General features: G+C 40.2%; 1 protein-coding gene across 1 annotated transcript in view; it reads right to left on the reverse strand.

The window, feature by feature from the left end:
* Window positions 1-938: 938 nt before the first annotated feature.
* Window positions 939-12,051, reverse strand: part of LOC127854136 (programmed cell death 6-interacting protein-like) — a 55,456-nt gene continuing 44,343 nt past the window's right edge. The window contains 3 exon segments of the mRNA XM_052389139.1: window positions 939-1,253; window positions 8,491-8,610; window positions 10,381-10,422. Of these exon segments, the coding sequence (XP_052245099.1) occupies window positions 1,087-1,253; window positions 8,491-8,610; window positions 10,381-10,422 (329 nt within the window). The 3' untranslated portion in view covers window positions 939-1,086.

A 12,051-nucleotide genomic window follows, 5' to 3' on the forward strand; every position in this document is an offset into this window, starting at 1 on the left:
AAAAATTCCTAGTTTTTATGGTAATTCATAACATGCTTAGTGCTTTCAAATAGCATGTGCTTGCTGACGGCTGGCAACACAAATGTAAAATACTACGTGGATTTCCCATATGCAATGTTTGCTGGCAATAAAGGAACATAACCTCAATCACAGGTATCTGCTAAAAATTGGACAAATATAAAACAGAGATAGCATTACATTAATTCATGTATTTATGGTACTAGCAATACAAGGGAGACAACCAGTTGATGGTATATCACTGAACAATCATTTTACTGTATGTCAGTGATTTCTGGTATAATATTTTTAAATATTCTTATATAATAAAACAATAAATGTGACTTTCTTAGACAAATAGATGCTAATGGAAAATAGACAAAATAGGTTCTGAACACAATATTTTAAAGGAAATAATTTTGGAAAAAAAAACCAAAGTTGTACATACTATTCTAAAGTCAAAATCATTAAACTGAAATGCCCAAATTTAGTTTTATTACAATCAGATAGTATCATAAACTGATAGAGCACACTATATTACCACATAAAACCTATCCCCAAAAAGCGTAAAACTGTGCAATGAAAATCAAAACACTATGTCTCTGTATTTTATCACAGACATTGTGATTTCTCCATGAACATTCAAAATCAATCTTTAAAAGATACTAAACATTGTCACATCATAATGCAGTTTTGTTGCAATCTTCTGTCATGTACCGGGTATGCCAAACTATCAAAATTATTTCTTGAAAAGTATATCCAGATATAATAAATAATACCTTTCAGCAAGTGCATTTGTTTTTCAAATGTCTTTTTAATGCGGTGTATCTTTCAGGTTATAGTAAACAGACACTCATTTAAGTGGTGGGAAACAATTTCTACCTTAAACCATAAATAACAACCTTAAATGTGTCTGAAATCATTAACAGTGTATTCATTGTAATCAACTGGGTTCATGTGTAATCGAACAACAGTGAGAAAAATCCAACAATTTTGAACCTATTTAAAGTCTTTTGAACGGTACATATCACAGTGTCAGTGTTCCCCACACTGGTTGACGTGTTCACTGGGAACTGGTCGAGGTTGTATCTACCTCCACTGTGGCTGGGGCTGTTGAGGAGGGTACCCAGGGGCTGTAGGGTATGGGTACTGCTGCTGGGGGTAAGGGTAGCCCTGGGGCGGGGGACCCTGGGTAGGGTAGGGGGGCTGAGGTCCTCCCTGCTGGGGTGGGTAGCTGCCTTGAGGAGGTGGATAGCCTGAAGAAAAACAGCTTGTGTTATAATCAATTTCTTGTAGGGCTCACACTGCTCTATACCAGATATAATGCTTTCATGGTTGAAAATAAAACACAGCCAGTCGCTAGTGAAACTGAATCATGGCTGAAGTATTACGTACATGCAAACACTAAGGCATCTTTTATGTGATTATTCCATTTGTTTAAAATCATAAGATGACTGAATAAAGATTCCAACTAGCAGATAAAAGTAATGGGACGAATGTGAAGACTGTTCAGATAACACATGTAATTAACCCGAAAACTGAAAATAGCCATAAGGTGCAAAAAGGAGGCTTAATGCAATGAAGTTTGGCAGTAATATTTTGTTTTTTATAAATCCAATTAATACGCTGCCTAAAGCATCTTGATATTAGTGAAGTTACATGAACTGTGAGACTTGTTTTTGGATTATCCACTCAGTCCGAATCAAAATACCATATAGATCTATGTGTGTGTTTTACAAGTAAATTCAAGTAGATTCAGTACATGGCCTATAAAGGGCTGGATACCAACACCGGCTCTACAATAAACAGATCTTTATCAGCTGAGTGATTTCAGACATACTTGGCTCTACAATAAACAGATCTTTATCAGCTGAGTGATTTCAGACATACTTGGCTCTACAATAAACAGATCTTTATCAGCTGAGTGATTTCAGACATACTTGGCTCTACAATAAAGAGATCTTTATCAGCTGAGTGATTTCAGACATACTTGGCTCTACAATAAACAGATCTTTATCAGCTGAGTGATTTCAGACATACTTGGCTCTACAATAAACAGATCTTTATCAGCTGAGTGATTTCAGACATACAATGTACTTGGCTCTACAATAAACAGATCTTTATCAGCTGAGTGATTTCAGACATACTTGGCTCTACAATAAACAGATCTTTATCAGCTTAGTGATTTCAGACATACTTGGCTCTACAATAAACAGGTCTTTATCAGCTGAGTGATTTCAGACATACTTGGCTCTACAATAAACAGATCTGTATCAGCTGAGTGATTTCAGACATACTTGGCTCTACAATAAAGAGATCTTTATCAGCTGAGTGATTTCAGACATACTTGGCTCTACAATAAACAGATCTTTATCAGCTGAGTGATTTCAGACATACTTGGCTCTACAATAAACAGATCTGTATCAGCTGAGTGATTTCAGACATACTTGGCTCTACAATAAACAGATCTGTATCAGCTGAGTGATTTCAGACATACTTGTGGGAAGGAAAATATCAATATGAGCCACACACTGAGGAACAGGGTCTTACTGAATGTGCGTTAAGTGTGATCCCAGATTAGCCTGTGCAGTCTCAACAGGCTTATCTGAGAAGACACTTTCGCATTTATTGTATTTTTTGTTTAAAAAAGAAGTCTCTTCATAGCGAAAATCCAGTTTAGGTGGTAAGTGTTGTCCCTGATGAGTGTGTGCAAACTGGGCAGGCTAAACTGGGACTACACTTTAAGCATGTGCATTGAGCCTGGTTTTATGAGAACAAGACTCATATAATACATTCTCCATAAAAAAAGACAGAGACTGTGTTTGGAAAAACTACTCTGACATTTATATTTAGCATCACAGTGGTTGATTAATCACACTATTGTTTAACATAACATACACTTAAATGCCAACACTGTATCACTGTGTAAATTATTGTACACAACTCCTACGATACAGAACAATACAGAGATATGGATTTTAATGCCGTTACATGTTCAAACTGCCACTAAATAAAACCTTGTTTTGATTAAGATACTTAATAACACATTTGTTGAGTGGATTTTACTACCAATAGTAAAGAAAGCAGGTCAATCCACTTTGTAACAACTTGGCAAGATAACTATAGGTTAAAAGGCATGTTCATTAGTGCAATAAGAGCCCATTTAGTAGCACACATTTACAGGTGAAGGTTCACTGCACTTAAATTAGCAGATGCTAGACACAAGTCTTACCTATGAACAAATGTAGTAAAACAAACTAGATTATACTTTTAATTAAATCAAACACATCTTTTTTTAGATCAGATGTATATTATCTAACTGGATTTTCATTCAAATGGTGAGCGTTAAACTAATGTTATCTTAGACATGAATGTTAACCCTTTACCACTTAGATACATATTTTGACGCATGTGTAGTCCCTTAGAAAGTTTATTTAATTAAAGACCTTTCTCACTAGATTCAAGTTTTTAAGACTTTTTTTCCAAACCTTAGACACTGATGAGCAGCAAACAGCATAAAACCTGAACAGACTGTGATTTACTCGCAAGCTGTTCTGGTTTTATGCTGTTTGCACATAGCCATTGTCACTTTGCTTCTGAAGGGGAAAGGGTTAAGCAGGTACACAAGTTTCCCATTAAAAACTTTGTATACAAAATATTCGGCACATACAAAATAAAGTTATGATAATCATGTGACATGTGTCAGCTGAGGCTTGCTTAAATCAGATCTTATCATGTGACATGTGCAAGGCTTGCAAACGATGCTAAGAGTATTATTTTGTGTAAATAACATGTATGAACATAGATTAATGATATGCCCTTCTAGCAGATGATTGTGCCATGAAAATCAGGTCTATCTTAATATGTGAAAAGATGCCCGAGTAGCCCTCCTGGCTCTGAATTGTTATGTTATGTTCCTAGCAATTGCACAGACATACACTACTAATACAGAAATATTTTATTTGCATAACTCTTCTATGCAAAAGAAGAGGAGATTAAACGTGGTTATGTAGCTATTATTTTGCATGCTGTATGAGACTAGAGTGATAAATATGAAGGAGTTTTCACTCACAGTTTGACATGATGGTTTCTTTAACATTTCCTCTGGGAATGCTTACTGAATTAACTTTTTATTTTATTGCATGGTTGAATCAGTCAAAATGTCAGTAAAAAAGCCTGTCACAACATGCAAACTGAAATTCCTAACAAGGTCATAATGGCCATGAAGCACTCACTTTAGATCACGGTAAAACTATTAATATAACTTAACCTGGTGATGTAAATTTTTGACTTACATGATTGAGACTAGGTTTTGTCTCACTCACCTCCCTGTGGCATGGGGTCGCCCCCATGTAGGGGTTATAGGAGCTGTAGCCAGATGGCATGGCAGGCATGGTCTGGCTGAAGCTAGGACTAACACAGACAGATTAATGTTCTACTCACCTCTCTGTGGCATGGGGTAGCCCCCCATGTAGGGGTTATAGGAGCTGTAGCCAGATGGCATGGCAGGCATGGTCTGGCTGAAGCTAGGACTAACACAGACAGATTAATGTTCTACTCACCTCTCTGTGGCATGGGGTAGCCCCCCATGTAGGGGTTATAGGAGCTGTAGCCAGATGGCATGGCAGGCATGGTCTGGCTGAAGCGAGGACTAACACAGACAGATTTTTTAATGTTCTTATCACCTCCTTGTGGCATGGGGTAGCCACCCATGTAGGGGTTATAGGAGCTGTAGCCAGATGGCATGGCAGGCATGGTCTGACCGAAGCTAGGACTAACACAGACAGATTAAATTTTCACTCACCTCCTTGTGGCATGGGGTAGCCACCCTTGTAGGGGTTATAGGAGCAGTAGCCAGATGACCTGGCAGGCATGGTCTGACTGAAGCTAGGACAAACACAGACAGATTAATGTTCCACTCACCTCCTTGTGGCATGGGGTAGCCCCCCATGTAGGGGTTATAGGAGCTGTAGCCAGATGGCATGGCAGGCATGGTCTGACTGAAGCTAGGACTAACACAGACAGATTAATGTTCTACTCACCTCCTTGTGGCATGGGGTAGCCTCCCATGAAGGGGTTATAGGAGCTGTAGCCAGATGGCATGGCAGGCATGGTCTGACTGAAGCTAGGACTAACACAGACAGATTAATGTTCTACTCACCTCCTTGTGGCATGGGGTAGCCTCCCATGAAGGGGTTATAGGAGCTGTAGCCAGATGGCATGGCAGGCATGGTCTGACTGAAGCTAGGACTAACACAGACAGATTAATGTTCTACTCACCTCCTTGTGGCATGGGGTAGCCACCCATGTAGGGGTTATAGGAGCTGTAGCCAGATGGCATGGCAGGCATGGTCTGACTGAAGCTAGGACTAACACAGACAGATTAATGTTCTACTCACCTCCTTGTGGCATGGGGTAGCCACCCATGTAGGGGTTATAGGAGCTGTAGCCAGATGGCATGGCAGGCATGGTCTGACTGAAGCTAGGACTAACACAGACAGATTAATGTTTCACTCACCTCCCTGTGGCATGGGGTAGCCCCCCATGTAGGGGTTATAGGAGCTGTAGCCAGATGGCATGGCAGGCATGGTCTGACTGAAGCTAACACTAACACAGACAGATTAATGTTCCACTCACCTCCCTGTGGCATGGGGTAGCCACCCATGTAGGGGTTATAGGAGCTGTAGCCAGATGGCATGGCAGGCATGGTCTGGCTGAAGCTAGGACTAACACAGACAGATTAAAGTTCTACTCACCTCCTTGTGGCATGGGGTAGCCTTCCATGTAGGGGTTATAGGAGCTGTAGCCAGATGGCATGGCAGGCATGGTCTGACTGAAGCTAGGACTAACACAGACATATTAATGTTCCACTCACCTCCCTGTGGCATGGGGTAGCCTTCCATGTAGGGGTTATAGGAGCTGTAGCCAGATGGCATGGCAGGCATGGTCTGACTGAAGCTAGGACTAACACAGACAGACTAATGTTCTACTCACCTCCTTGTGGCATGGGGTAGCCTCCCATGAAGGGGTTATAGGAGCTGTAGCCAGATGGCATGGCAGGCATGGTCTGACTGAAGCTAGGACTAACACAGACAGATTAATGTTCTACTCACCTCTCTGTGGCATGGGGTAGCCACCCATGTAGGGGTTATAGGAGCTGTAGCCAGATGGCATGGCAGGCATGGTCTGACTGAAGCTTACACTAACACAGACAGATTAATGTTCTACTCACCTCCTTGTGGCATGGGGTAGCCACCCATGTAGGGGTTATAGGAGCTGTAGCCAGATGGCATGGCAGGCATGGTCTGACTGAAGCTAGGACTAACACAGACAGACTAATGTTCCACTCACCTCCTTGTGGCATGGGGTAGCCACCCATGAAGGGGTTATAGGAGCTGTAGCCAGATGGCATGACAGGCATGGTCTGACTGAAGCTAGGACTTACACAGACAGATTAATGTTCTACTCACCTCCTTGTGGCATGGGGTAGCCACCCATGTAGGGGTTATAGGAGCTGTAGCCAGATGGCATGGCAGGCATGGTCTGGCTGAAGCTAGGACTAACACAGACAGATTAATGTTCCACTCACCTCCCTGTGGCATGGGGTAGCCACCCATGTAGGGGTTATAGGAGCTGTAGCCAGATGGCATGGCAGGCATGGTCTGACTGAAGTACGGACTTACACAGACAGATTAATGTTCCACTCACCTCCTTGTGGCATGGGGTAGCCACCCATGTAGGGGTTATAGGAGCTGTAGCCAGATAGCATGGCAGGCATGGTCTGACTGAAGCTGGGACTTACACAGACAGATTAATGTTCTACTCACCTCCTTGTGGCATGGGGTAGCCTCCCATGAAGGGGTTATAGGAGCTGTAGCCAGATGGCATGGCAGGCATGGTCTGGCTGAAGCTAGGACTAACACAGACAGATAAATGTTCTACTCACCTCTCTGTGGCATGGGGTAGCCACCCATGTAGGGGTTATAGGAGCTGTAGCCAGATGGCATGGCAGGCATGGTCTGACTGGAGCTAGGACTAACACAGACACATTAATGTTCCACTCACCTCCCTGTGGCATGGGGTAGCCACCCATGAAGGGGTTATAGGAGCTGTAGCCAGATGGCATGGAGGGCATGGTCTGACTGAAGCTAGGACTAACACAGACAGACTAATGTTCCACTCACCTCCCTGTGGCATGGGGTAGCCACCCATGTAGGGGTTATAGGAGCTGTAGCCAGATGGCATGGCAGGCATGGTCTGACTGAAGCTAACACTAACACAGACAGATTAATGTTCCACTCACCTCCTTGTGGCATGGGGTAGCCTTCCATGTAGGGGTTACAGGAGCTGTAGCCAGATGGCATGGCAGGCATGGTCTGACTGAAGCTAGGACTAACACAGACAGATTAATGTTCTACTCACCTCCTTGTGGCATGGGGTAGCCCCCCATGTAGGGGTTATAGGAGCTGTAGCCAGATGGCATGGCAGGCATGGTCTGACTGAAGCTAGGACTAACACAGACAGACTAATGTTCCACTCACCTCCTTGTGGCATGGGGTAGCCACCCATGTAGGGGTTATAGGAGCTGTAGCCAGATGGCATGGCAGGCATGGTCTGACTGAAGCTGGGACTTACACAGACAGATTAATGTTCCACTCACCTCCTTGTGGCATGGGGTAGCCACCCATGTAGGGGTTATAGGAGCTGTAGCCAGATGGCATGGCAGGCATGGTCTGACTGAAGCTAGGACTAACACAGACAGATTAATGTTCTACTCACCTCCCTGTGGCATGGGGTAGCCCCCCATGTAGGGGTTATAGGAGCTGTAGCCAGATGGCATGGCAGGCATGGTCTGACTGAAGCTAGGACTAACACAGACACATTAATGTTCCACTCACCTCCCTGTGGCATGGGGTAGCCCCCCATGTAGGGGTTATAGGAGCTGTAGCCAGATGGCATGGCAGGCATGGTCTGACTGAAGCTAGGACTAACACAGACACATTAATGTTTCACTCACCTCCTTGTGGCATGGGGTAGCCCCCCATGTAGGGGTTATAGGAGCTGTAGCCAGATGGCATGGCAGGCATGGTCTGACTGAAGCTAGGACTAACACAGACAGATTAATGTTCTACTCACCTCCTTGTGGCATGGGGTAGCCACCCATGTAGGGGTTATAGGAGCTGTAGCCAGATGGCATGGCAGGCATGGTCTGACTGAAGCTGGGACTTACACAGACAGATTAATGTTCTACTCACCTCCTTGTGGCATGGGGTAGCCACCCATGAAGGGGTTATAGGAGCTGTAGCCAGATGGCATGGCAGGCATGGTCTGACTGAAGCTAGGACTAACACAGACAGATTAATGTTCCACTCACCTCCTTGTGGCATGGGGTAGCCACCCATGTAGGGGTTATAGGAGCTGTAGCCAGATGGCATGGCAGGCATGGTCTGACTGAAGCTAGGACTAACAAAGACACATTAATGTTCCACTCACCTCCTTGTGGCATGGGGTAGCCACCCATGTAGGGGTTATAGGAGCTGTAGCCAGATGGCATGGCAGGCATGGTCTGGCTATAGTTGTAGTTCTGTGGCTGGCTCCACTGCTGGGCTCCGCCTGCAGCAGTTACCATACGTATTAGAGCCATGCTCTGAGTAAACCGACCAAATGCATGTGTGTAAAGTGTCATCCCAGATTAGCCTGTGCAATCTGATTTCATGGCTCTTTACAAAAGATTTGCAATTTAAATCTTTATTAGGCAATCTTTTGACATTAGACAACTGCACAGAGATTGAAAATGGGTTGTTAAATTTTCACATGAATTCCTCAAATCAAATTTTTTGATATAGAACTGAGATATCCTGACTTCCTGACTTGAGTAAACTGATAATAAAAATATCCACAGATCTGCAAATACTGATTTTCAACCTACATGCTGCTCCAGAAATAGTTTCTATTTATTGTTAACTGTAGCATTAATCAATACAGGCCTAAAGAATTGAACAGATTTATATTGTAAATGGGCAGACACATACTGACATGAACTTGGTTCTATGCAATCATAATAAATCACTATTTCAGTGTAAGGAGAAGTTTTTGTAAGGTTGCAACTAAAAACACTATATAATTTTAAGTAAAAATCCAATACTTGAAACACAGATTCTTTCAGTCATTTTCTGCTGAGTGCAGCACAATATTCATAGTTTGTTTGATATTTCATTGTATTACAATCCATCATGTCTGTATTGTATTGAAACTATTAAAGGGACCTTTTCACTTTTGTAGATCTTTTGGCAATTTAAAAACCTGAAAATTATAAAACGTTACAAACACAAAACGATTGAATAATTTAGAGAGCTCTGTCGTTATCGTCATATTTTGTGACATTACGAGGATTGCTTATATTATGTATACAATATAGCACAGATGGACCAGTGGTTTAAGCGCTATACTTTTTCTCCAAAGGTCAATGGTTCAAGCTCAGTTGCTGATTACCTTTTTTCTTTCTTTTATGTTATTATTGATTGTTCGTTATTTTTAAATGGAGCTATTTAGTTTCAATGTTTACATTTATCAAAATTAAAGCATTTAATGAAAAACTTCAACACATGCCAAAATCTGTGAAAAGGTCCCTTTAAAATACACAAATGTTTTTGTGAATATTTTCAAGTAAGAAATGTTTGATTTAATTTTGTTGGTACATCATTACACATTACAAAATATGCTGAAACAATTTTCTGCACAAAATACATGTAGGCACATGTAAAGGAAAGGCGATAAGCTCAAGGAAGAAGGAATGTTATTACAATAAACATAATATATTGATTGCCATGTACACATACTAGTAATTGAAATGTAAATAATGTACTAAATCTGAATGAAAATAGTTTAGGTAGTAAAACAACAGTTAACAATATTGTTGAAACAGACAGACCTGTTCAACAAAATATGTACATAAATTTATCAAAATCTTAAATATAAAATGCATTTAAAAGGAAAATGACCTATTTATTATGAAGAATATTATTCAAAATAAACAAACATGTATAAACAAACCTGGTGTTGTCTTTAAATATGTAAAATATTGGTACATTTTATTATTACAGGTAAATTAATATATAATCAATAAGTATATGTATATAATAATCATCAACATTATGACAATGATTATTTTTGTTATTATATAAATAACATCCTATTAAATTTTAATTAAAGCCAGGAAAAAGGTTTGCCATAATGTATAAAGCATTAAAGAGAAGTGTTTAGGTTACAGCACATATGTACCATTGAAGCTTTGGTACAAGGGAACAGTGCATTGTTTATATCAAGACATATAATACATTCTAGAGAAACAGGAGTGAACAGATTTCACAAACATGTAACAACCTGAGTTTGTAGAACTAGTTATTGGATTTGCTGAACCCTGTCCTGTAAACATAGAATGTTGTGTACTACAATCGTTTGAACTGATGTACATTACAAACATATAATGAAAAGATTCTCTGGGCATTCTTCTATGTTTATGCACAATGAGGTTGCTAAAACAGTCTTTAATACAGATATTTAAATATAATTACATACAATTGGCTAAGCTTATTAAAAAAAGTGTCTTGTTCGTAGTTATTAGTTTTCAATATCTGGCTTCCTCTAAAAACTCCAACTTCGTTTGACACTAAAATAAACAATATCTGTTAACTGTCTAAAAACATGAGAAGTATTACAAATGGCAAATAGACCAGATTAGCAACGCAGGTTCATGAATGCAAGAAGCAATGCATATTGGACCTTACCATTATACAAGTTTGAAACCTGCATGTCTGTCTTAATGATTTTGCAAAACATAATTGTTATATTATTTTTAGGAGGGGTTGTGGTGGGGTGTGTGCATTATTTTCCATTAATGACAAACAAATCATGGACCTTATTGGCAATACATGAACTATCTGTGTATACATCACACATTAATAAAAATTAGTACAGGCCTGCTATATACTAAAGAGCATTGTCAGTTTCAATAATAGGAGAATGTTATGTTTGCAAAGAAATTTACAAAAATACTGAAATTTTTTTTATTGAAACAGATGTGTTTTAAAAACAATCAAACATTTTCTAATTACATTATTTTAAAAGTTTTATTTGCTTAACCAACTATTTTAAAGAGACAAAGATGTATTTGCATCATTGAGATCGAAGATTAATATATATGCATCACATCGTGAGAATACCTGCCTTATTGACATTTACAGTATGTCATCATATGAAAACATATAGTTCATGCTTCTTGCTTCGTTGTACTATACAGGGACATGTTTGTGTTGTTGACATTGCTGATGTGGCTTAATAACATTTTATATGTTATGTGATAAAAAAATGTTATCATAAACATGTTTTTTTCTGGTACAACACACAAACAAAAATATAATGAAACAAGGGCTGTTTGTAAAACATGCATGCCCCCCATATGGGCTGTCAGTTGTAGTGGCAGCCATTGTGTGAATATGTTTTTTGTCACTGCGACCTTGACCTTTGACTTGTGACCTGAAAATCAATAAGGGTAATCTGCCAGTCATGATCAATGTACCTATGAAGTTTCGTGATCCTAGGCATAAGCATTCTTGAGTTATCATCCGGTACCAATTTTACTATTTTGAGTCACTGTGACCTTGACCTTTGACCTAGTGACCTGAAAATCAATAGGGGTCATCTGCCAATCATGATCATTGTACCTATGAAATTTCATGATCCTAGGCCTAAGCATTCTTGAGTTATCATCCGGAAACCATTTTACTATTTCGAGTCACTGTGACCTTGACCTTTGACCTAGTGACCTGAAAATCAATAGGGGTCATCTGCAAGTCATGATCAATGTACCTATGAAGTTTCATGATCCTAGGCTTAAGCATTCTTGAGTTATCATCCGGAAACCATTTTACTATTTCAAGTCACTGTGACCTTGACCTTTGATCTAGTGACCTGAAAATCAATAGGGGTCATCTGACAGTCATGATCAATGTACCTATGAAGTTTCATGATCCTAGGCCTAAGCGTTCTTGAGTT

The sequence above is a fragment of the Dreissena polymorpha genome, chromosome 12, assembly GCF_020536995.1.
Source record: "Dreissena polymorpha isolate Duluth1 chromosome 12, UMN_Dpol_1.0, whole genome shotgun sequence".
Taxonomy (NCBI): Eukaryota; Metazoa; Mollusca; class Bivalvia; order Myida; family Dreissenidae; genus Dreissena; species Dreissena polymorpha.